Below are 27,239 nucleotides of genomic sequence, written 5' to 3'. Positions count from 1 at the left end.
ATGGGCTTCAGTGTTCCTTTGCAATGAACTTTTTAATGTTCATAAAACTGGTATGTGCTGAGGTGGTTTAAAGCATAACACAGGCTTTTAGGTTTGCTAATCTGTGAACCTCTCTCTGCCTCTTTGAGATTTCATTATTATTTATTTTTTGCTGGTCATAATGTGGGAGGGTCTCCTCTCCACCCTCTGCTCATGAGGTTATGTATGTGTCTTGTAGATACTAAAAATCTCTTGCTGGTACTGCGTACTGAAGAGTACCGCCCTACTTGCACTACTGAGGAGAGGGCAGAAAGTTAATGAGAAAGGAAGAAAGAGTGGTCATGGGGAAAGGGAGCAAGGCTATGGGTGAGTGAAAAGAGAAGAAAGATTAGTGGTGAAGAGTTCAAAACTAGCATTTGAATGGGAAAAAGAAACCAACAAGGGGAGACAAAAATATTAGAAGAGGCTGAGTGATGGGGCGGAGGAGGGAAGGAAGATTCTTTCTCGTTGAGTAGAGCATAGCTCTTGGAAAGACATCTCATCTTGATATAAAGACTTCAAGTGATGGAGAATCCCGTCCGTCCCTTAGTAAATATTGTGGTAAAGACCTCTCTACATGACACATGGCAGAAACAAATAATTTAACCCTGGAGTCTGTAAATTTAACGTGCACATTTCCACTGCTTTGGGTGACTTTCATGCTCCTCACGTTATCTTTTCCTTTAAATTCAAGGAAGTGGCAACTTTCACACCCAAATTATGTGGAATTTCTCATTTCAGTTGTTGAATCTGAAGTCTCCTCCCACTTGGCATGGGCTCCTTTTCACTTGCTGATGAATGCGTTTTACTGTGGAAGGGGCTAATTTTTGTGCAAAAGGTATATGTGAAAAGGTGAAATGTGAATTTCCAAATGGAATGGACACAAGTTTTCCAGTTCATAGCAAAATGCAAATATCTCCCGCCCCCAAAACATCAACTTACGTTGTCTTTTATTGTAACTATTCCACATCTGTATTTGAGCAAAATTAGGAAATCTGTTTGTCAGGCTGTTCTTCTAGCTGTCATATATTTAAAAGACAAAAAGCTTATTTATACATTGTGACCCTTCTTTTGATTACTGAGGGGACGCTGTCCCACTTTGATACTTTTCTAAAATGTCCCCAGGGAGTTCCATGTGCTCTTAGGCAGAAACTCACTACATCTCCCCCTCCCCCCGACCCCACCCAAAGCCTTTTCAATCAGAGTAACCCAGAAGGAGGGGTTAGAGGGGTGGAATGCACCGCTTTTAATCTGCTTCATTGCTGTGCAGCCTGTCGGTAGCATCTGTTCCATCCTATGGGCTGGAATGCTAGCCCAGTGGTTCCCAAACTTGTTCTACCGCTTGTGCAGGGAAGGCCCCTGGCAGGCCGGGCCGGTTTGTTTACCTGCCGCGTCCGCAGGTTTACCTGGCTGCAGTTTGCTGTGCTCGGCCGAAGTGGCACGGGCCAAGGGACGTACTTACTGCTGCTTCCAGCAGCTCCCATTGGCCTGGAGCAGCGAACCATGGCCACTGGGAGCTGTGATCGGCCGAACCTGCGGACGCGGCAGGTAAACAAACTGGCCCAGCCCACCAGGGGCTTTCCCTGCACAAGTGGTGGAACAAGTTTGGGAACCGCTAGGCTAGCCAAAAGTCATCCATGCCACCTGCTTCAGGTGGATGTTCTCAGCAGCTGGGTCAGCAGAAGATTCCTTCCCCTGCTCTCCTGAAGTGGCCCATTCCATGCCATAATATTTAGTCACCATCTGTCGTGCATTGGGAGTGCAAAATCCCCCTCTTCCTTGCCATTCCACCAGTGTCCTCATACCAAACTACAGTGGGGCTTAAATAGGTCTGCTGGGGTGAATTTCACCCTGGGAGGATAATATGTCACTTCCTTTTTGTTCATGTTAAAATGATAGAATTAAAAGAAACATAAAGATTAGCAGCTTCAGGTTTCCAGCGATGTATCCCTCCTTCCTCCCCCCCCCCCCCCCAAATCAGTATTCATATTACAGTGTCCTGTCAAACATACTGTCCGAGATCCATGCCAGGTTGTTTCGAACTGTTTTACTGATGAGAAGCACAGTGACAGCGGTGTCTGCCATGGTGTGTGCAATGTGTACAAACCAGCATGAGATGGAAATGAGTTCTTAGAAGTTTTATTTTTAAAAATAGGTGGCAGCAATCTCCTAGGAAACTCATATTCATATTAGGAGAATATAATGTATGGTAATGATATATCAGATAGAATAGACTAGAAGTGGCTGTCAGATTGTTTCTGCTAATGTATTCTAACAGGGAAGGTCACAAGTCTATAACAGTTAGTTATGGTTGGCGTTCTTGAAAGGGTTGCCATACTGAGATTATTCCTCTTATGTCATTGCTCTCAGAAAAGCAAGTAATGAGGAGCTTATGGGGTTTGAGAATGGCATACAGAGACTCTGACCTCTAGTTCGGCAGTCCAGGGCAGTAGTGACTGAGAGCCGTTACTGTCGGTGACTTCTGGGTGAAATGTTCTTGGGCTCACGTAGGGCAAATGTAACCTGCTGGTGAGTGTGTTAGCGATCCTGTTGGTGCTCAGTCTGCAGAGGGCGTGAGTCTGTTACAGCCCCACCAAGGGAAGCTTGGTCCTCTAGCTTAAGCTGCAGCACCTCCTGCTGTTATCTTGGAGGTCCCTGGTTTAATACCTGGTGTGTTGGCCAGAATGGTGACCATCACACCTAGATTTTATGCTGTCCTCTGTTCCGGGGGTGACTGTCACACAAAGTGAATTTGTGCCCTCAAGGTGAAATTCAGCTCCATGCGGAGAACCGGCATGAGGCCTACACATCACTTAAACTCTGTTTTGAGGGTTTAAATAGGATTGAAGTGGTGCATAGGTCCTTTGCTGGCCCTTTGCACAGAGGCGAATTTCACCCTCAGTTCTATTGTCGGCAGACAGGAGTCCGCATAACAATGATGGACCTGTATCTCAACCTGTATTCACCCCTTTTCTGGCAGTGTCAGCAGAGAGGCCAAAGGCCAGAGGTGAAAGTAAGCCGTTACGCCCCGGTATGGAGTACCGGCAAGACCCAGTGCACCGTACTGGGGCAGCCCAGCTTCCCTAGGGGGCAATTTAAAGGGCCTGGGGCTCCCAGCAGTGGCTGGAGCCCAGGGCCCTTTAAATTGCCTCCAGAGCCCTGCTGCTGGAGCCCTGAGGTAGTGGCTGCGGGGCTCTGGCGGCTATTTAAAGGGCCCGTGGCTCCCCTGCTTCTGTCGCCCCAGCCCTTTAAATAGTCACCGGAGCCCCACCGCTGCTACTTCAGGGCTCCAGGGGCTATTTAAAGGGTTGAGGCTTCAGCTGCCTTTGCCGCTCCGGTCCTTTAAATAGCCACTGGAGCCCCACCACTTCCACAGGGCTCCGGTGGCTAATTAAAGGACTGGGGCATTAGAAGCAGGGGAGCCCTGGGCCCTTTAAATAGCCCCCGGAGCCCTGGGCTGCTGCTGCTACCCCGGTGGGGGGGGAGGAGGAAAAGGAGTGGGGGGGCACTTACCTTACAGGGTGGGCTGGGGCTGGCTCTGACCCCCCAGCCCCGCCCCTTCCGTCCTAGGCCCCGCCTCTTCCGGGGGCCAGAGCTGGCCCCAGTGTACTAGTAAGTCACTCGACTTACTTTCACCTCTGCCAAAGGCTGAGTCCACTGCGGAGACTGAACTACCCAATATTAGAATGAGGTGCCAAGGGCCCCCAGGAAAGACAGATGAATGGGATCTCCCAGGGTGGGGTAGGTGCTGGTGGCTAATGCAGAGTTTACCTACTGCCTTCCTCTCCAAGGTCCTGGGGGCAGTTACAGTCTTCCCTCCTTTCAGATAAAGGCACTGGAAGCAGCACTGTCACCGCATCGTGCTGCTGCGATTCTCTGGTGGGCTCAGATGTCACAATGACTGGCCTGCCATGTGAGCTGGCTTCCTGCTGTTTGCTGCCTTTTGCCTTTGAGTTTAGCTCAGCATATGCCCCCCATGCCCTATAATAATTACAACACAGTTGCTTGCTAGCTTCAAACACAAGAGTCAGCACTGGGCAGCCAGGGACAGCCCCTGCTCTACCCTAGTCACCACCTGTGCCTTCTGGTCTGACACTTCTCTGTTGGTGAGGTCACACCAGGTTGGTTCTGTTGATCTAAGTTGTGTTGGGCCCTGGGTTCCCTGCTACCAGGACTCAGAACCACAGTTCAGTAGAAGCTGTGCTTAATGTGCCATGCTTTGAATGGAATTTGGGGAGACTTCCAATTCTTGAGGTCTTCGGGAAATTTCTCTGTAGGTCACTGTTGTTTTTGTGTAGATGGAATATATGGGCACAAAAAGTCAAAGGTATTAACATGACACAGTCACTGTCCAACATGAAACAGTATTAAACAAGGTTTGGAGTTCGGTATACAGAGACCTCAGCCTGTTCAATACCATAGCAAACACATCATTAAAAATCTCTTAAGCCATTTATTAAAGAAACAGAAAAGAAGGTGGGGAAGGTTAAACATTTGAATACATTTCAAAGTATTAAATAAGTCATTCACTTTAACAGCATTCCTTGTTCTCCTTCTCTTTAGCTGGAGAGAGTCTTTAGAAGGAAAAAACACTTTGTGTCACAGTCTCTTAGGTGATGTTCTAGTGATAACTGTCCTATTTGGGGAAAAGTGAAGAAGAGAAGAAATTAGTTGAAATGGGCTGGAGCTGTCATTGCTGCTGTTTTTAAAGTCCAATTCTCGCACAAAGGGGAAAAGAACAGCAAAGAGAAAATGCACCTGTCTCAGGTGTTGACTTTCACTTGCAAAATTCACTGCTGGAAACATACAGACACAGCACATGGTCTTGTCAACCACTCCAAGACCTGGCAAACTTGTATCAGCATCAGGTTGCTTAGGGCTTTGCTTTTAGCTGCCTTTCTGATCACAGGCTTACAGCAGTGCTGCACAGTATTCAGTCTTGGCTGGCTAAGCCAGAGTCTTATTAGACAGAAGGAAAAAGGAGAGAGAAGAAGAAATAGGGTAGGGAAGGAAAAGGATCCATTTGGAGGTGGGGTGCAGACAAAGTCTCACATCTCAGGAGATGCTTGGGATTTAGCCAGAGCTGGTGGAGGTGGCAGTGTCATCTGGGTCCCTCTCTTTGACCTGGTCTGATCAGGACATCTCTCAAGATTAACATGAAGGTGGTCAGGAGTCCCAGGAGATGGTGCGGGTGGCAGCCATAATGGTGAAACTTGCTCCTTCCCCCTGCTCTTGTCTTTCAGTCAGCCAGTGTCACAGTAGCCAACTTTTCCCCACCCCTAGAGTCTCTTTTTGAGGACTGCAAATGGAGTGATGGTCAGAATAGCCCGTCTTCTCATTATTTTGTCCACCAGTTAGGCCTAATTTCCGACACACCAATTTGGGTTCATTGATTTCCGGTCCCATACGGCTCGTATTTACCAGGTACAGTTTAAACACAGTCCTTGAGTTATATCACTAGGCCTTCTTGTTTGGACTAATTTAGTCTTTCTGTCTCCCTTTTGCATCTTTTCCCATCAACATTTACTGTTCTAGGTTATCGCAATACTTTAAAAACTTTCTCACAGTTGAGCTCACAATTAAGGTCAGTTTGTAGGCCCAATTATTACAACACCACAGCAAGCCTGGAACTACCCAATAATCTCAGGAATTGTCCTTTCGGAACAGCACTGAGGCACCCTGAGTGGTTAGTATGGGGAAATTTGTGCTGGTCCTGTACCTGTTCTGTGAATAACCAGGGATATCAATGGAACAATTTACACATGGACCAAGGACCAAATTCTGATCCCATTCATGTCAATAGCAAAAATCCCATTGCACCCACTTCAATGGGAACAGGATTAGGCCCTTATTGTACTTTAAAAAACAAGTCAAACTTGTTTGCAGAAGTTGCTACATGTTCCAGCTTTGCTCGTAACTTCCCTGTACAATTGCACTGAACTAATCTTCTCCAGAATGTTTATTCTTAAACGCACCAGTTACTAGGCAAACAAGTCCATTAGATTTCTTAATGTTCCTCATCTTGGACATAAAACCACAATTCGGATCCTTGAGTTAGTGAGCTCGGGGTGGGGGTGGGAAAGCAAACACCTGTTGTTGGTCTGTGAGAAGTCTGTTAACAATGAGGCTGTAGCTGGAATTCTAACTGCTGAGGTTGTTAATATTAACAGAGTTAGATTCTGAACAATGACAAATTTCGCATTCTGTGGTGCTCGCTCTCTCTCTGTCACGTTCTCTCCTTGTTTTAACTCTAAGCTGTGATTAAGAGTGGGCAAAGATACAACATACACATCCTTCTGAGTCCAAATATTTAAAACAGACAGACACTCATGCCCGGCTGGATGGGTAACAACAGAATAAGAACAAGCCAATTAATGTTTCATAGCCATACAAAGGGGATATTACACAACGGCTCAGCTGTGTGGTGCCGCAGCCAGGAAATGGCCTGTGTCTGCAGTCCTTACTTGGGCTGACGGATCATCAAATTCAGGGGGAGTTCCTCCTGAGTGCAGACTGTGGATGCAGGTCTAAAGGGTTAATTTGGAAAAGGCAGATCTTAAACGTTGAGTCTTGGCCTCAGGATCTGATTGACAAAGCTGAGTTTGTTCTTCAAAGAGGGGAGGGTTGTGGTCTAGTGGATTAGTCATGGGTCTTGGAGACTTGCTGGACTTAATCCTAGCTATGACATTGATTTACAGTTCCTTCGCGCAACTCACTTAGGACCTGGGCCTTCATCATTTCAACCAGAGCAAGCTCAGACCCTTAACCTCTCTATGCTTCAGCTCACTCATCTGTAAAATGGGGATATGTAACACAGAGGCCCATTGGTGCGTCACTACTCTGTCAGCAACTCTTGTCAGGCCTGACATACTCACTACACCTCAACGCTGTTGTCATAATCTGTATCTAAAAGGTGTCATGTAAGGGTTCATATACAAACTGGTAACATGCTGGTCCTGGAAATCATTGTGGGATGTGTATACAGGATGTCTAGAATGGGTTATAAATATGTGCTAGAATTATGTTCTTAAAATGGAAAGCAATGCCTAATTCATGCCTGTTCCAGACAAAGGCATGTGGTTCTGCCTGCTTGAATGTGTCTGCGATGTACATTAGGCAAAGCGTGACCAAAGACAAAGAAAAGCACATTTACATGCAAGGTAAACAAAGCCATCAACCTAGCGCAGAGGTTCCCAAACTTTTTTATCTTGTACCCCTTTCCAGACCTACCAGCTGACCATGTACGGCATGCCTTCTCATCACTGATACTTTGTGTGTTCTTCTTAACACTACTTGACTTTAGCCATCTGTCAATATTTCACTGTTACAAACAGATATAGTTATAGTGCGACATATACAACTGAAAAAACCCCTGATTAAGTTCCGAGTGCAGTTAGAATGGACAGTTGCTGGGCAACTGAACCTGCGCTGTATGGTGATAGGAAGTGAGGGCTCTGTACATCAGTGTCTCAGTGTATCTGTGTTCTCATTGGTACATCTTGACGTAAATTAACTGCCGTATGTTATATAATAAATTCCCATAGTTTTAAAGCTCTGTCTGAGTAGCCTCTTATGAAAATGCAATAAATAAAATAATTAATAGATAAAATCCACCATTATACAATTTCTCCCGTGCACCCCCAGAGATGTCTCGTGTACCCCCAGGGGTATGCATACCATAGTTGGGGAACTCCCGACCTAGTGAATGGGGGAGGGAGATAGCCTCTTAACAATCATGACAGGGGGTGAAGAGTGCACCCCTCCAGGAAACCTTCCTTCTTCTTGAAGGATGGTCAGTGAATTTTGGGGGAAAGCATGGCATCTATCCTCCTGCAGAAGAGAGAGAGGCTTTGTCTGGACTTAGTTTTCAAAGAATACATTTCAAAGGTTTACTGGACTATATAAAAAAGGAGGGAGAATCTCATAGGGGGTCTATCACTTGGAGCAATCAAGGGGCCAGAACTCTTGAAATCACAGCAGGTTGGGTCCTTCAACCAAGCGGGCTGAACTCTCTGGGAAGTGAGGCAAAGATTGTAACTTGCTGAAGTTAAATTTCAGTCTTAGAAGCCTAGTTTTACTTTTTGTTTGTAATTATCTGTCTTTACCTCTCATACTTATTATCACTTAAACCTTTGACCTTTTCTTCAATAAACGTAGTATTGCCAATTTCAAGAGATCAAAAATCATGAGTTGGACCCCCCCCCCCGCAAATCATGAGATTTTAAAAAAGATGATATTGTGTTTCTTAGGTCAGTAACTCCCCCTGCCCATCCCCAGGGTGTGCGCATGTGACAATGAGTGTCAACCGCTCTTCCACATGTATTGGATAGTGTGATTTTGGCCCCTGTTGGAGGAGCTCTGAACCACTCATCTGCTCATCTCCTGACCAACAATTAATGCTGTCTCCCAGTGCCCCATCAGTTCTGTCCCCCAGCCCCTATTATCACCACCCATATCAGCACAGCCCCCCTACTTCATTGTTGCCCACTGCCCTCAGTTCACCCTCCCAGCACTCACCCCATCTGCTCAAAATCCACCATCATACAGTCCCCCCCCTTCACTTGCCCTGCAGTTCCCAGGCCATAGTTCATCCCTCCCAGCCTCATCTCTGCGTCTCTTAGCATCCTTCACCCTCTCCAGGCCTGGGGGTGGGGGCTGCAGTGGGGGCCTCTCTCCCACTTCTTAGGCTGGCAGGGGAGACCATTCTTTCAGGGCTGACAGTGGGAGCATCGCCACCTGGGACTGACAGCAGGAGACTGCGAGCAGAGGCTCCCACAGTCAGCCTTGCGAGGTGGGGCTCTGACTGTCAGCCCCAGGCAGCTGGGCTCCCACTGTCAGCCCTGGGTGGCTGGCCTCTGGCTGTCAGCCCTGCGAGGAGGGGCTCCAGTTGTCAGTCCTGTGAGGAGAGGCTCTGGCTGTCAGCCCCTAGGAGGGACTCCAGTTGTCAGTCTTGTAAGGAGGAGCTCTGGCTGTCAGCCCTGGGTGGCCAGGCTCTGGCTGTCATCCCCGTGAGGAGGGACTCCGGCTGTCAGCCCCACGAGAAGGGGACAAGGGAGGCTGACAGCGGGAGCCCGACTGTCTGGGGTTGACAGCAGGAACCCCGCGGCCCTGGACTATTGGCAATTTCTAAGTAAAATTAAGCCTCACTCATGATTTATTTAGAAATCACATCTCTCATGATAAATTTCCCTCTGATTCTTTTTACCATCTGATTCTTTTTTAACTGACCCAGCTGTTTTGGACAATGAATCATTGCCCATCAGACAATTTCTCACATGAAAAGCACCATGTCAAGAAGGGGAAAAAGCATGATGTTTTTAATTGATGTAATCTGCTTTACATGATCAGACAGGATCACCAGAAAACAGATGTGCTGTAATACATGTCTGGTATCTGAGTGTCTTAACTGGGAGAGAGATTTGGAAAACAGTTATGCAGATCAGTTATGCCTCTTTAAAGATTTGAGTTTAGCATTCAAAACAGAGAGGTTACTACTTTGCTAGCTTGCTCCCACCAGATAAGCCCTAGGAGATGATGAACTCCTTTTGTCTTATAAGATGACAGAGAAAAACACTTTGTGATCACTTTGGAGAGAAAATAAACTGCTTAGCAGTTCATTTCTGATGAGTATAATGGAGAAAAAGCTCAATACTGAGAGCTGTTTGTACAGCCTTTGATTCAGGATAATGCTAATGCAATTATGCCGCAAGGGACATAGATGTAATAGGTCTTTAAAGATAACACTTGCCTTTTTAATAGAGGTAAAGATTAATCATAAAAGAGGACAGTTCAGGAAGGAGGGCTGAAATAAGGGAAGCATGACAGTATTGGGTCAGTTTTTTTTGTCCCTTTATATCTTTGTCTCGGGGGAAGACGTGGCATCCTATTAAAATTTGCACACAACAGGTAACTGAGGACAATGAGTTGATACCAAAGTGGGAGGGGTCCCTGGAAAGGGTACCACAGCCCTTTCGGGTGAGTGCCTGGGAAGACAAACTGCTAGCATATTAAGGGATCTGAGGTGAGATTTGAGACCACAAAGCAAGGGAGTTCTTTTGGATTTCCACCTGGGTGGCTAATGTGGGGATAACCAATTAAAGTGGGATTTCTACATGCAACTTCTACTACTAATCCATGATCTTAGAATTTGGTCCATGACTGAATGTATATGCTGGAAAAAAAGAGTTTGGTTTGGGGCATGATGAAGGGGCACGCGCACACACACACAAACGTATATATGAATAACAAGGTAAACTAAGCTGCTCTTTTCCAGTTGAACATCTCAACAATAGGGTTGTCCCAAAGTGTACTCCCAGATAAGGTCTCCAGAACCCTAAAAACGGGTTAGAGCTGCCCTTTCATTATAACTGCGTGATGAGGGCAAAGCTGATCAGGTACTTGGTGTTGGACAGAAACAATAATCAGTTTCTACTAATCTGTCATATAAGATACCAGTACAGGACAATATTAGGTGCTGATTGCATATATTTGTGTTACTTGTTATTTATGGTGCGTGTTGATGCAGATAGATTAAGCTAACCGTGATCTAGATCAAGAGGGCTTTAATTTTAACTGGCTGGTGGCCTGGACTTGGAGGGTGAGATGAATGTCTGGAATAGCTTTCCAAATGGGAGACAGATCTAGTGTAATGGTTAGATCAGAGGACTGGGAGTCAGAACTTCAGGTTCTGTCCTCAACTCTATGTGGCTTACTCACTCCGTCTGTACAATGGGGATAATGATACCTTTGTGAAGGTCTTTGAAACTCTCCAATGAAAGCTGCTATGTAAGTACAAAGCATTATTATTGAAATATATTTTAGGTCACGTAGGACTTCACAGTGTGCTGCACACCATGGTGCTCACCCAGACTAGCATGTGACAGGACTCAGATCTTTAGGCTCTAAAACCACAGGCTACTATCTCTTGAGCTAAAAGAGAAACACCTCTGCCTGACAGCAGTAGAAGGCCTGTGATAAACATCTGAACAGTTTGGAATCTCTCCAGTAGAGGGCAGTAGCACATACGAGCATATACGTATGCATGCACACACCTACGTACACACACCTACGTACACACACATGTACACACGCACACGGTCACTCTCTCTTCCTAGCCATTACCTTCTAAGTACTCAAGTGGCAGTAGAATATACTGACACACCATATTGTCGTCCCTTAAAAAGTGTGAGGAAATATGGAGAAATGTGCAAGAAAATTTCTGGAAGTGGTATCCTCCCAGGGAAAAGGCTTGAGAAACGTGAGGTTCTACAAACTTTCCTGACCGCTCCCACTGCTCCTCAATGGATAGCACTCGAGGAGTGATAGGCACAAAAGTGTGGGAAAATAATATTACAACTTACAAATAATACTTGACATTTTCTAGAATGTTTGCTAGCATATGGGATTTGATCCATTGGGAGAGGGGAAAAGACACTGTTTTTGTCAGTGAACACAGCTATTCACATGGTGAAATTTTGTAATGAGCAAAATAGCAAATATTCTTGCATGTGGAAATGTCTTTTTTTTTTTTTCCAAATAGACAGTTTTTCCGTTTTCATAGCAAAACAGCATTCTTGTAGTCAGATGCAGGGCATTGTACTTTTATTTATTTTTTGGTCTGTGAAAAATTATGATCTGTGAAAAGGTTAATTCCTTAGATTGTAAATTCTTTGGGATTGGGAGTGTCTTTTTGTTCTGTGTTTGCACACCCCCAGCCCAATGAGGTGATGGTCTGTGACAGGGGCTCCCAAGTGATCTTCCAGTACAAATAATCAATAATAACAAGAACAATTAATAGGAGAAGTTGCTAGATAAGTGTCCTGCCCTCAGGGTACAACCAGCCAGTGAGAGCTTGTTCTGATGATGTAAGGCTTGTCATTTAGTATGTTACCTGGGCCTGGTGTGGGTGAGGTTCTGGGAGAACGGATTTCTTCTACTAAGAGAACTGCACCGCTCTCTAGCCTCTCACGGAGCTAAATCTTTTTTAGTTCTGAACATTTACTGCCCGTAAACCCCTACATGTTCTTTATGAAAATCTTGCTGTGATCTATATGTTATGGCTCGTCTCACATCAGTACATTAAGGGCCACTTAGAGCCTCTCTTCCCCCTTAGTGCTTTTGCACTGGAGATAACCAGGGGTCGCTGAGTGCCGGGAGTGGGGACGCTAGCATTGCAGGCAATGATGAACTCCCCATAGGGGTTTATGTCTGGGTGGGTTGGGGCTGTGGTCCAAGCTCCCTCTGCTGCTGCACATTGGCATATGCCGGGAGGCCAGGGCTCCCCTTTTTCCTAAGATGTATCATGACACGCCTGTGGGTATGTTCCACATGGAGTCTGTGCTATGTCTGCACTGCAGTTAGACACCTGCGGCTGGCCCCTGCCAGCTGATTTGGGCTCCCAGGGCTTGGGCTAAGGGGCTGTTTAATTGTGGTGTAGAAGTTCTGGACTGTCTCTGTTCTAGGCAGACCCAATGCCTCTAGCTACCACTGCTCAGGTGGCACATCTCGCCTTCCTCCCTACTGTCCCTCCACCCATGTAGCTCTGTCTCTAGGAGCTTTAACTGAGCCCTGTTCATGGATTCCCCCCCTCCCCCCCAACAGCCACCAATTAACAACTTGGATTATCTGGCTAATCACTTTGCCAATTTCCTGTGTTAAAATGAGGGCATCTCTGCTGGCTGTGTTTGCAGTTTGCTAAGTGTTGAGCACTAGGCATATATTTGAAGTGTCAATTCATTCGTTTCATTTCTATCCATCTGATTTACATAACTCTGGGAATTTCCTTATCTGTGAGGACCAACGCTGGGTTTGCTGCTAAGCTTTGAAAAAACGTCTCTTGTGCTGCTGACCCATCCCATTTAATAGCTCCCTTCAGAATCACAAATGACTTTCATTTATATGCTGAGAAAGGAGGGATGATGATGTTGCAAGGCTAGGACAAGACTCGTTTGTCTAAAATTTTGCACTTTTTGCTGGCACCTTTTAAAAGAATCTTCTTGGTTGGGAGCTGGAAGATGGCTAAGGGGAATTGCTGGACATGAGATACGGAGCCTTTCCTACAGAAGCGCAACTGTAGTGATCTGAGTTCCTGCATGGGTCGCCAGCAGGGTGCGAACTGGGGATTTTCAGTACCGGAGCACAAACTAAAGGCGTGACTCCATTAGCTCATAGTAGTAGTAGGCAAATATCCGCTAGCAGACCAGCCAGTAGAGGGAGACGTGACACAGACTTTGCAGCTATGATACACTACCACATTACAATAGGGCGACTAGATGTCCCATTTTTAAAGGGACAGTTCTGTTTTTGGGGACTTTTTCTCATATAGGCGCCTATTGCCCCCCACCCTCTGTCCCCTTTTTTCAGTTGCTATCTGATCACCCTACATTAAAACATGTTGGGTGTGGGAGGGGCGGGAACCCTGGCGTGACAATGCATTAGTCCTGCATCAGCCTGGGAAATTAAATATGACAAACTCGGTTAAGGAAATCTTAGGGTTGCAGTTTTAAGACCAAAAATTACCAGGAAGTGCTAAAGTTCAGTGGTCTACAACACTGTGAACTTGCCCACTCATCTGTATTGCATATCCGTAGTGTATTCTACTTGTCTCTTTCCTATGTAGTATCTAATGTAATACACTGACAGCATTTGTTAGTATATTAAATTCTATATTGATTAGCAAGGAAGGATGATCAGAGGGAGGTTATGAAAAGAAATACGTTAAAGATTATGAGGCACTCTGATACTATGGTAATACAATAATATCTCACATAGGAAGAAGCAAAAAGCTCAGATGGAAAACTCAGCTTCAGTGTTCGTTTAAATACTAAGAATATCCATTTTCTCTTCATAAATTTGTCAGTGAATGGAGTGTTCCTGAATCTGGGGGACAGATGGCATAAGATGCCAAGCATAATGCAGCAGTCAATCTGCAAACATCCTTATACGGCTGTGGCTGCATTGCAGTTCAGTCTTAACCTGCAATATCCCGACTTTTCCAGTGCTTGATCGCTATAGAATAGAGACTTATTCATTGCAGAATTGTGTGGTGACTGTGCATACAAGTCCCATGTATTTGTTGGAGCCTCTTTTAGGGTGAATTGCAAAGGCTTGATATGTGAATGTTGTGCAGATTTCAACCATAATAATAATAACACTTTTCATTTGCAGAGTATTGTACAAATAACCTTTCTAGCAAGGTATTATCACCCCCCCTTCCCCAATAGATGTAGCGAAGAAGGCAGAGACTTCACAAACTACAGTGAGTCAGTGGCAGAGCTAGGATTAAAACACTGGAGTTCCTGATTCTTAACCCCTTGTTCAGCCCACTAGGCTATATTTCCTAGTGGTAAAATAGGACATGAATGTACTTTAGAGCAGAAACCATCAAGGCCTCATTTCCTTTCCTGGCAAGTCCCGAGTTCAGTATTTTGTGTTTGGACTGCAGCAGTTTGATGAAAGCAATGCAGGAAAAAAGCTCCCTGCTTTATTTTAGTTGTGTGCAGTGTACCAACTATTGAATGGGGGAGAACACAAAAGTTTAACCATGCTAAGAAAGTTTCACATTGTGCTTTACAATGCATTTGTAATTAATGTAATATATTCTCTTAGGGTGAAATTTACCCCCCGAGCAAAGGGCTAGTTTTCAGTATCAGTACTGTCTTCAGTATTGCTGCAGTTTCCTAGTGTAATAAAACCTTTTGGCCTGTTAACAAGGAGGTATCTTCTGGTTTTCAGTTGTTCTGCAGAAGGTGAATTGAGTAGAGTTAAGGATGTTAGGGTGATCTTACCTGTGCATTTCCATAGTTTCAAACATTTTTGTTATTGGTTACAACCTTAAATTTGAATTTCCTGGCTTTCTAACAACCGTTCTTTTGTTAAACTACAGCCTTCTTCCAAAGAGCTTTCCTCCGACATGTATTTTCAACCTTATCTCCAGCTGAATTAAGTTTTTTTGTCTGGGAACTTAAAATATTGAAGATTTAAAACAAAAAGAAATCACAGACTAAAATAAACATTAGAATTCTTATAACTCATTGTGGTGACAAAGACTGTCAAAACACTAATCTGTAATGGTAGCTAATAGTACAACAAAATGGGAAATGGATCCAGACAAATCCACACTCCTCTTATGACTATTTAAGATTGAAATTTTGCGATACTGCATTTGCACGGGGCTCTTTGCCAGCATGGAACGTACTGGAGCAAGAAAACCAGGCAGCTTTTGCAAAGGATATAAAACCTCATGTTTCAGGGCATAAGGCAACCTCTATCTAATGGGGGATAGGAAGAAACTTTCCTTGGGAGCAAATTATTATTTTGATAGTAGGGTAGCACCTAGAGGCACTGGCTGATATCAAGGCCCCATTTTGCTAGGTGCGGTGCAAACTCATAGAAGATGCAGTTCCCTGAGGTTCTTACAGTCCAAGAGTGGAAGGGGAAAGAGATGAGCTCATGTTCACACAGTAAGTGAGTGACAGAGTTATAGAACCTAGGTATCTTATTCCTATGGCAGTGCCCTACGCTCTAGGCCACCCTACCTCCCATGCTAACCCATAACTGACTACTTTCCTCAGAGGCAGCTGATACTGGCCACTGGAGGCTACTGGAGTAGCTGGACCAGTGACCTAATTCAGTATGGCAACTCCCATGTTCCTGTGTACTTTTAGAGGATGTAGGAAAGGAACCTGGGTATCAGCAGAGAAACATAATTTACTTTATTGTCTAAATAATTTTGTTCAAGGTAAAAAGTATTGCAGTATTAACACCCTAAAATGTGGAGCTTCATTGGGGAACCAAGTCTGTGTCTGCAGAGAGGAATGGCAGCGATGCAGGAAAGAACCACTTGCTTCATCAGCAGTGCAGTGAAGAATAACTCTGACCCTTGCCCTTGTTATTCAGTTGTCCATTAGGCAAACAGCAACAACGTTTTAAGCAAGCCTAACAGCATTGTCCGTTGTCTGGAACACGTAATAACAGCATGGTGAGTGAGAGGTTTTTTTAAATTTGTGATAGATGGTCTGCATGGGAAAACAAGCAGCACAGCTGTGTTGTGCAATAGAAGTCAGGGAGAAAGGGAATATTGTGAGTTACGTTACTAAAGCAACACTGGAGCGAATTTCTTCTAGGGTTATGTTAGAGACAAACACAGCCCACTAGGTGTAAGGCAAATTTTTCAAACTTGGGTGGCTAACTTTAAGCAAGCGCCAACTCTGAAATTTTTGGCTTTAGCTCATGGGGTATGATTCTGCAGTGCTTTTTCAGACAAAATGCCTTTTAACTTCAATGGGGATATTGCTTGAGCACGGACTGCAGGACTCGGTCCGTTATGTATGATGAATGAGAACAGACAGAAAAAACACTTGCTCTGTGATACAACGGAGTATTGTGAATGGACCAGAAAGTTTCAGTGTGGCCTTTCCCATTCTTTTATATCGATCTATTCTGAGATATGTAGACGGAGAGTCTGGAGACCCATGTTCTGTTATATATGCCACTGACTTGCTATATGACCTTGTCTTAGTCACTTAATGTCACTGAAATTTCAAAGAATAAACCTGTCAGGCATGGTCTAGATAATACTTAGTCCTGCCTTGAGTGCAGGGAACTGGACTAGAAGACCTCTCGAGGTCCCTGCCAGTCCTATGATTCTATGTGTAAATGTTTGACTACAGTACAGTAGATATTGCACATCCTGGAAGTCCCTTGTTCCTGGCCAGGACACAGATAGAAATACCCCAGCAGTAGTCACTCTTGGCTTCACACTGGACTAGAGTGGGGCCCGGAGCACATCCTCTCATCCAAATACCCATGAACTTTAGGGAACTTTGGATCCAAGTCCAGGTCTGAACTTGGCAGTGTGGGTCCATTTCTACACAGACCCAAGTGCTTTCTGGGACATGACTTAGTGACCAAATTGTTTTACTTTCAGTTATTAGTTTTGTGTTGGTTTTGGTGGTGTGGGTGCTGGGATGGGAAATGACAACAGGCATTAAGTCAGTTGTGGAACCAGCAACAGAATCAGACTCCCGCTTCCCTACTCTGACCAGTAAACCACCCAGTCTCTTAGCTGATAAGAGGTGACAGTGCGACCAGCTAGAACCTTAAGGTTTGCTGGAGCTTACCTATTATGAAAGTGCCTGTGAAGACTTTTCCTATTTATTTGTGCCAGTGTGTTTGGTGATTTAAACTTAGCCTGTCTGTGGAGAATCCAGGAAGAGAGAAACAACAATCTGTGGTTGTTTAAGATCTTTTTTGTGAAATGGCTTACTGTTGTTTGGTCAATTTCACATCTCAGAGGACTCTTCACACTGGAAACGGTGTATTTTCACACCATTAGTGCTCGCTGTTTACTTTCCATAGCATGGCTAGGGTAAAGTGCACAGCAAAACCTAACTGTATCGTAATTAAGATTGTTAGCTATATAGAGCTTGACGATGTGAAATCTGCTGCATGACTACTGTTGATTTAGTATGACAGAGCACCTGCTAATGCAGTGGAAAACTGTTCAATGTGTAAGTCTCAGTGAATGGAAAATTTAAGTTTTATTCCTTCATCGGCTGTTTGTTTGACAGGGCCTGTATTTGTATTTTTTGTGGCAATGAAGCACATTGAGATACTATGGCAAATGCACTCTGCCATAAGTACATTTCATTCATTTTATCTCAGGATTTGAATTTTCATATTTAAATCACAGTTTGAACAGTGGTTCTCAAACTAGGGGCGCCACTTGTTCAGGGAAAGCCCCTGGCGGGCCGGGCCGGTATGTTTACCTGACGCATCTGCAGGTTTGGCCAATTGTGGCTCCCATTGGCCGCGGTTTGCTGCTCCAGACCAATGTGGACTGCGGGAAGGGCGGCCAGCACATCCCTCGGCCCGTGCCGCTTCCCGTAGCCCCCGGTGGCCTGGAGCGGCGAACTGCGGCCAGTGGGAGCCGTGATCGGCCGAACCTGCGGAAGCGGCAGCTAAACAAACCGGCCCAGCCCACCAGGGGCTTTCCCTGAACAAGTGGCTCCCCTCGTTTGAGAACCACTGCAGTTTGAACAAACTAGAGAAATGTGGAAGGGCAAAGATTCTTGCACCTTAATACATCTTTATATGCACTACAGTTTAATATTGTAGCTATTGTTTTCTGTTAGAAAACTGGCAAAGATGGAATGCATTTGGATGCAAATACAACGTGTTCTAACAAAGTTCTTGAAACCCTAATCTGTGCTTGCAACTCTATATTAAAGAGAGTAATTAGGATGGGAAATGATACAAACAAATTCAAATTATAGAAGGTGGACGTCTTGTGGGATGCTGCATGGTCCAATGGTTTTAGACAGTGATAGGGTATCAGGATTCCTTGACTGTCTTCCAAAGTTTGATCACTGGCTGTGTGATGCTGGGCAAGTCACTTAATCCCTCTGTGCTTCTATTATACCCTTTTTTGAAACGTGTTAAAAACGTACCTAGATCACAGAAGCGTTTTGTGGCTTAATTAAAGGTTTGCAAAGACCCAAGCCCCTAGGATGAAAAACTGCATGGCCAAGACTTCTAAAAATAGGAGCCCAAAATTCAGCTCCTAAGTCCGTATTTAGGCACCTAAATAGGCGGTCTGATTTTGCAGAAGAGCTAGGCACCCACCAGCTCCCATTGATTTTCACTTTTGAAAATCAGATTCCTTATTTATTTAATATACTATATTAACTTTAGATGTAGGCTGGGATTTTCCAAGGTGCTTAAAAGTTTTGGAGACTTGGGATGGGATTTTTCTAAATTGCTAAGGGATTTAGGAGTAGTAAATATGCTTCTAATTCCCTTAGGCACTTTGAAAGTCTCACTCTTCGCTATTTCCCATTTAATGGGAATTGGGCATCCAAATCACTTAGTAGCTTTAAAATCTCAGCCATTAGGTGCCTAACTTTAGTCTAATGTTTTTTAAACCTTGGCCTATCTGTGAAAAATACCATACAAGTTTTCCCTTTAGTGTGAAAATAATTTATTGGTCACATTGTGGGAGAGGGACAAAATCCTGCAGGACATTTTCACAAGGTAGAAAACTCACTTCACTTGCTGTCTTCAAAGGCATTGTACTTTTTCCACCCATGAAACTTCCGATAAAAATACATTCACTCTTCAAAATCTTACCGATCAGTTTGTAAAGACATTGATTTTTGTCATTGATTCTGTCATCCCCAGCATAGTCTTGCCTTTCACAGTTTCAGGACTCCACAACTAGTTTGGAAATGTAGCTTCCATAAGACTGCTCCCTAGGGAGTGGATCTGGCAAACACTTAAGCACCTTCATAGCCTCATTAAATGCAATGGGCACACTCACATGCAAAAAGTTTCTCATACTTAAATGTTAGCAGGAGAGGGACTTATGAGAACTTTGTAGAGAGACAGGCTATGTGCATCACGGATTTAAGCCCTGATGCAGGAAAGCATTTAAGCAAGTGCTTGACTGTAGGTATGTGCTTACATCCTGTTTGCTTCAGTGATGTAAGCACAAGCTTAAAGTTAAGCAAATGCAGAAGTGCTTTGTTGAAGAGGGGATGGACTTAAGCATGTGCATAAGTGTTTTGCTAAATAGAGGCCTTAATACTTTGGTCACTTTAGAATCAGGAGGGAACTGACCACTTCCTTCCCTAGCTTTCCCCACGGTCTGAGTAATGGATCTACCAGTCTTAGCAGACTACATGCACCATCCTTCCAGCAGCAATACCATGTGGGATGTCATTTGATAGAACTCATCAGCTTAGCAGCAGACTGGAGTCTGATCAATACTTGGAAAGGAAACTCCCAAAGAAAACTCAAGTTCTATGGGAAATATCGATGGAGGTTCACGTAGTCTGTTACTGAGTCAGTGCCGTGGCATGCTGGAATGTGCTATTTGTATGCGATGCAAATGGGAAATCTTGAATCTCTTCTTGTCATTAAAGATCATGTGGCACTTCTTGTGAGATTAGAGGGTTCAGTGTCCTGTACAAATTCCAGGTGTGCGGTTGGATTCTGCTTGTCTAAAAATTCCCCCTGTTCTTTCTACACTTTTGTCTTGTAATGTTGCAGGGCACTGTTAAACAGCTGCTGCCTTCCACCCAGTAGGAGAAAGCTTTGGGATATTTGGATGAAACATACTTTATAAATTGCATTCATTCATCTATAAAGATTGCATTTGCGGTCAACAAGGGAGGGAGGAAAATACCCAAAGATAAAAGTGGGTTGCTGTAAACTAACACCATGGAATGATCGGCAAGTGTCTGCGAGCCCCCACACAGCTAATACTGCATATAAAGTTGTCTGTCCAGAGAATATTAGGGAACAGAGTTCAGAAAAGCATTGTAGTGTACAATGAAAATAACTAACTCAGGATGGAATAAGACTGGATTTTGGATTGAATTTACTTATTATCCCTAGTGATGTTTAATAAAATCTGTGTCCTTGATAATCATGCTGCTTTGATGTTGGGTATACAGTGTTTACTAAAACTAAGCAGCCTTTTATAGAGAGTAACATGCAGAACTTTTGCTTATTTTAACCCTAAAGAGAAACAAAAATTTCAAAATATTGAAGACCCCAGAACTAAATTTTTGCTCTTGATTAAAATCTTGATGTTAAAGGAGATATTAGAGCCTTAAACTAAAAATATTCTCTAGCTGGACTGATGGGCTCAGTGGTTCTGGAGCGCTCTGGCTAGGAAGGGAAGTAAGGGATATAGGACATACATGAACAAAACATGAGAACAGAAATGGGTAATGACTGTGGTTTCCTATACCTCCATTTGCATTTGTTCATTTCTGGGGAAGAGTTGGTGGTGACCTTGCAAGAGGCTGTAGGTCTGCCTCCTTGAATTCAGGGGAAAAGTTGCTATTGTGGGAACTAGTGAGAAGGATTGAAATGTTGGAAGCTGGGGTAAGAGAGTCAATTCCGAATAATGAGGTGGCAGAATGTTCTGATGCTTGGTTGGTTTTGGGAGGAGGAGGAAGAGGGGGTAAGGAGAAGGGAGGGAGAAATACAGTTTGCACAAATAAATGGATAAATACAGCAGACATAGATTCTAAAGTGAGAAGGGGCTCATCAAGTCAGCCCCCCTGCATATCACAGGCCATGGAACCTCCCTAAAGTAATTCCTGTTTGAACTGGGCAATGTGCATCTCTGGTGCAACTTCAGTGATTATGCTAGAGTTGAATTTGGCCCTTAAGGCTCAATCCTGCTCCTGCTGAAGTCAGGAGGAGTTTAATGGGAGTTGGATCAGACCCTTAAGGATGGATGAATGTGGCCCAGTAGCTCTACAATTAAACTAAATTCCAGTGCATCCATACACTTTAATCTCTCCCCCCTACATCACCGGTGACAACTTCACCAAGACTGTTTGGAGCTGTCTGTAGGTATGTCTACACTGCAGTCACAGTGTGCTTGCAGCACGTGTAGACAAACCCCAACTAGTTTTAATGTAGCTAGCAGTCAGGCCTCGGCAGTATGTGCGTGAGCACAGGCTGTGCAAGCCCATCCCAGAACCCCGATAATTACTTGTGCACGCTGAAGTCTGTGCTGCTATGGCTTTGCTGCTATCACACCCTGTGGTGGCAACATACCCTTTGATTCCTCTCTCTCTCTCTCTCTCTCTAGCTCTTGCTAAGCCCTGTTCCTTCTTCCTCTATCATATCTATGCAATCCTTTCCTTCCTCTTGATCTCCATCCCTAATTCCCTGGGCCTTTCCTGAATTAATCCCCTCTTGACTACTACAACCTCCTTCTCTTTGGCTTCCGATATGTCTCTCCTCTCCCTTTTAGTCTTAAGGTTGTTGCTGTCTTTCATTGCCCCCCTGGTTACATCCTCTCCCTAACCAGTGATGCCACTTTGGGGGCTGTGAGCCCCCAAAGGAGAGGCGGTTGTAGGTGCCCACCGTTGCTGGAAGTTGTCACTCTCGGGATACTTTTCACCACCACAGGCTGCATGAATCTAGCCCAGTGTTTGTTCAACACTCACAACGTGAGGAGTGGTCTATGAGTGCCAAAAGCTATCATTCAGCGAGGTTTGTCCCATTTTGTCCTTCGAATGACAACAACCATTAAAGAAATACGGTGTTAATCATAGTGAGTAGAACTCTTAAGTTCCCAGGAAACATTCAAGGGGCAGTAAATTCACATCCAGGGTCTGGTACAACTTCTGTGCCCAGAGTCTTGCCAGTAAATGGAGGAGGAAACACATTAAAATTTTTACGGCAGCTGAAACCCAGGCATTTCCTAGAGCAGTGCCTACTGAAAAGGAACATGAAGGCCGGGCCTTCATTTGTTTCATTGTTTTAGAACGGCAATGAACTTGAGTTCAAAATGGAAACTTTCTTTAGTTTTACAGCACCATGGATGTACACAGTAGGTAAAACGAGCTGCCTGGATAAGCGATCCCTTCCTTGAAGCACTTGCAGGCTAAAGACAAGAGACTGCTGTGATACACAACCAAACGCATGCAGAGCACAGGGTCGTTTATATGCGTCAAAAGCATCCGAGAACAGGCCCCGAGGAGTTCTTTGGAGGAACAGGAGGGTGCTTGGGGGCAATCCTATGAGTGAGAGGCTGAGCACCCTCATTGCCTACAGAAGTCAATGGGAATTGAAGGTTCTCAGCAGCTAGCTGACTCAGGACATGTGTGATCATTGACTAAGCTGTTCTAAGCATTAGGGTTGGCGTGAAAGTAGGGTGACCAGATGTCCCAATAAAATTGGAACTGTCCCAATATTTAGTTGTTTGTTCCGTGTCCCAACCGATGTACGGTCGGGACGCCATTTGTCCCGATATTTTGCTTCGGTGGCACTCTGGCTTTTTTTTTTTTTTTTTGCTTGGGGCGGCAAAAAACCTAGAGCCGGCCCTGGTGGGGGCATGAGCCTGTGGCTGCCCCCCCACGTGTCCCGTTTTTTGTTCTTGTCATCTGGTCACCCTAAGTGAAAGAATAATTTCATTCATTAAATAACTACAAGTATTCAGGCATAATGAAATCACTGCATAGGTCTTTACAAATCCTGTTGCCCTGCTTGGTTCTTTATTGCTCAGGCCGTTAGATACAATGTGTGTGAGCCCCAGAATACAGTGCATTGGTTCCACGGTGCGCCGAAAAGCTATTATCTAAGCCCAGAAGCACTGAGCAGAAGTCAGTGAGGTTACCTTGTTTGTAGAAACGCACAAGTCAGATCAGAATCTGGGCCCATTGTTTAGTGAAAGATCTCTGGAACACCATGCTATCCTGTGCTTAAAAAGTCACTTCTGCATGTAGGCAAAATTCACAACATACCCTTTGTAGCAATCCCAATAATCTATTCCTAACTTCCTGTTATAGTTTCCTTATTACTTACTATGAACTACAAAATTCTTTCTGTGTAAATGGAAGCATTCTCTTTCCGAATCACCATCCTCCTGCGCTTCTCGGATTCATTTATCCATTCATGCAATTATTCATTCAGTTCTTTCACATCCAAGGGAGCAATTGTGAGGTCACAAATGCTTGACTGTGTCATCAGATCTATGAATCATGAAGGAAGAGCCTGGCTATGAAAAGGAAAAGCTTCTGTTTATTCACAGACACCTAGATAACCAGCAATCCTGGGAAATGAAAAGTCAGAGAAAGTTCATGGCAGTTTAATGAGGTTGTGATCAAATATTAACATTTTAAGAGCTTGCTGGAGCATGGCTGTGGTTTGTTCAGGCTGCTAGTGACTTGTCTTTTTATGGAGTGCCATGTGGCTGGCAGAATAATCTACTGCTTGAAGGAAAACATATCCTGGTTCTTTTTATTTGATAAAAATATGATAATACAGCTGTATGACCTTAGGCTGTTATCTTGTCAGATAAGCAATTGGCTGTGAGACCTATAGGGCAAACCAAGGTGCTGCAGGAAATATTTTTTGATTAGCCGTACCGTAGAAATTGCCATTCTGAACCAGAACCAATGTTCATCTAGTGTAGTATCCTGTCTCTGACCAGTACCAGATACTTCAGAAGAAGATATAAGAGATCTACATTAAAGGCGGGGGTTTTTTCCCCCACTCTTGGAAGTTAGTGGTTGGCTTGTACCCTCAAACATATATATCCTTTATACATTTTCTCCTATCTGATGTAACTGTGGATGTTCATATTATTCATGTACACACCTGATCCTGTTTTGAATCCTCTTACGCTCTTTCCTTCAGTAATCTCTTGTAGCAGTTTGTTCTAAGGATTAGTTTTACATTGTGTAAAAAGACTCATTAGCTAGTCGTCTTCTCCATCTGAATCAGGATTGAACAAATGGTGCTGGGGCACACTGGGCTGCTGAATGTGCCATCTCATCTTTCAAGGGAGATTTACAGCTCTGGTCCTGACCTCTGGTGATCCTTTCAGATCCCATGGCACTTTTAACAATAATTGGGAAGTTATTCCAAGTATCTTGGCCAAGGATCACTAAGCAAGCGCTTATGAACATTTATGAACAAGGCCTCCTAAAATCTCAGAGAGTGAAGTATTATTATAGGTGGGAAATTTAGGCAGAAGATACTAAGTGACTTACCTGAAGTCACATGTTAAGTCAGTGGCAAAACTAGGAACAGAATTTTGGAGGTTCTAGGTTACAGACCTGTGCTTATACTATGTTGATTGTAAGCCCCTTGGGCAAGGACTTTTCTGTTTCTTCTGTGTTTGTAAAGCTCCTAGCACAACAGGGTCCCAGTCCATGCCTAAGCTTTTAGGTGCTGTTGTAATACTAATAATAATAATAATTAATAAAAATAGACCATGATTCTTTATTAACACTATCCATTTACTCAGTAAGCTTTGGCGACAGGAATGTGCCATGAATGTTAACATATGCATAGTTTATAAAGCAAATGAAAGGTGCTATATATGTGTAAAATGTTGTTCTTGATAACACAGATGAGTATAGCAGCTTTCATAGACCTACGTCCACACCTGAAGTACAGGTACAGAAAGGATATATTTTGAGACCAGTCTTTTCCTTCTTTCAGGGGTGCGTTTTCTGAAGTAGTTTTGGCCAAAGAGAGAGCTAGTGGAAAACTATTTGCAGTCAAGTGCATCCCCAAGAAAGCACTGAAGGGGAAGGAAAGCAGCATAGAGAATGAAATCGCAGTCCTGAGAAAGTAAGTATTGAATACCTGTATCTCCTTCTACAGTTTGAATGGGCGCGTTTGTCCGCTCTGCGGAGCAGGAAGGGCTGTGGTCAGTGAACAAGAATTGTGATTTGTAAATGTGACTGAGTTGCTCAGCTTATTGCAGGTGGTTGGGAACATCTGGGCATAAACTGTACTGTAAATGTTTTCAGAAATTATCTGTTCTCCTTGTGCATTAATTAATGCATAGTGGTGGGGTGGGGGGGAACGGGTCTGGGGAGCGTAAGATCCCTTAAATGAGGCCTGATCCTGCTTCCACTGAAATCAATGGTGATTTGGCCATTGACTTCAGCGGGTGCAGGAGCAGGCTCATAGATTAACTGCTCTAAAGCAATCTTAAGCCAACCCTAACTCCATGGGATGCAGACTGTTTTAGCTGGTGGCGGCACCTTGTATCTCTGAGATTAAACCTTCCCGTCTCTGTTATTGACTTCTCAGTACAGTTCCATTGTAGCTCATTTGTGCATCTCCTGTAGTTGCCTCTCTTCATTTACTGCAACATTTGACTGCTAAATTCAATTCAGTGTGTCCTATTTTAACATTTCTCATGATAAAGCAGGATCGCTGGGAAATAGATATAACCTTTTAGGGCCCAAGCCTTGCATTTTTCACACACACCCCAAACTCCTACTGACTCTGACAGGAGGTTTCGGTGTGCAAAGACTGCAGGATCAGGCCCCAAGTCTTGATCATTTGTAAAGTACACATGGATAATCATTTCAGCAGCGTGCAACAAAACCAATCCCAAAGTTTCAAATCAAAACTGCCATAACCATGCTAAAGACAGAGTAAGTGAGAGCTGAAAGATTGGGGCAAAAGGGAAAACTCAGTCACTCTCAGGCAAACCATCCCAGTAGATGAATGGGATCCATTCCCGTGGAGTGAAGTCGATGGAGCTCCATGAGGGTCTCAGGGGTCTGCCCCAGTTGCAAGATCAAGGCTTAAATTAGACCCCCTACAACAAAAACACATATGGTTCAGGCACAAGAGTGGGAGGGGGCTGCCCCAAAGAGGAGATTGGCAAGGGAAGGTTGAGAGAAAGAAGTGTGTTTTAAGGAACGAGTTGAAGGAGGAAGAACAGGTTGTTGGCATAACCCACAGGTCTCAAACCTGGGCCCGCAGGGTTCATGGGAGCAGCCATACTCTAGTCCTCTACCTGGTAGTATGCTGACAATAGCTTACCTGGGACCCATGAAACCCAGCCCCAGTGTGAGGCTCTGCCCCTAAGGTCCAGTTGGCAGAGTGGCTGTTTGGCCCCCTGGCCCTGCCTAAGCCAGCAGTAGGATCAGGAAGCTGTCTGAACAACTAGGCTCTGCCCTGCTCTGGACTCTGTGCCTTGTGCTACCTGCTTCTGCTTCTCCTGCTTGATTTCCTGGTATCTCAACCCATCTTGACTCCTGGCATATAACTTGTGGTTCCCAATCTCCAGTTTGTCTCCTGCTGCTTACCCCGGGTATCCTGACCCGGCCTGATTCTGGTTCGTGCCTCGTGGTTCTGATCTCATCTGTCCTCTGCTTCTGACCTCCTGGTCTCCTCACCCAGCTGACTCCTGTCTTGTGATGGTGGACTCTGGCTCTGACTATTAGGTCTGACTGCCCACGACCTGGCTGTGACAGTTGTGTATTGTTGCCGAGCAACAAAGCTCATCTGCAGTTTAGTGGCCACATCCAGGCAAGAGGGGCCAGCAGGACCATCGGGCAGCCTGGAGTAAATGTTGCTCCGATGGAACCATCCAACAATGTTTACATCTTGGTAAAAGACTGGTAGTTTTTCCTAGAGTAACGATGGCTTCGCATAAACCTTGGCCCCAGGGATGCAGAGCAGAGAAATCTTTTGGGGTCAGTTCTTGCTTCTGTTTTGTGAAGTATTGCTCCTATTTTCTGACAAAGCATTTCTTGAGAGAAGAGGGGGCAACAGCACAGGCTACACCATGCGAACTGCAGTGGCAAAGTAGCGTGTGGGTGAAACATGCCTTACTTGTCATACAGTTAGATCCACTTGGTGTGCTGCCCACCCAATGGCGGATTTAGAGTTTGTGGGGCCCTGGGCTCAGCTTCATTTTTGGGGCCCCTCCTTGGGACTCA

General features: G+C 44.6%; 1 protein-coding gene across 1 annotated transcript in view; it reads left to right on the top strand.

Moving 5' to 3' along the window:
* CAMK1D (calcium/calmodulin dependent protein kinase ID) overlaps positions 1-27,239 on the top strand; it is a 358,532-nt gene that overhangs the window by 130,229 nt on the left and 201,064 nt on the right. The window contains exon 2 of the mRNA XM_077807888.1: positions 24,994-25,125. Coding sequence (XP_077664014.1) covers positions 24,994-25,125 — 132 coding nt within the window. The remainder of the gene's footprint in view (positions 1-24,993; positions 25,126-27,239) is intronic.

Source organism: Eretmochelys imbricata, chromosome 1 (genome assembly GCF_965152235.1).
Source record: "Eretmochelys imbricata isolate rEreImb1 chromosome 1, rEreImb1.hap1, whole genome shotgun sequence".
Lineage (NCBI taxonomy): Eukaryota > Metazoa > Chordata > Testudines > Cheloniidae > Eretmochelys > Eretmochelys imbricata.
The sequence above is the reverse complement of the archived record's forward strand: the minus strand, read 5'-3'. Positions and strand labels throughout refer to the sequence as shown.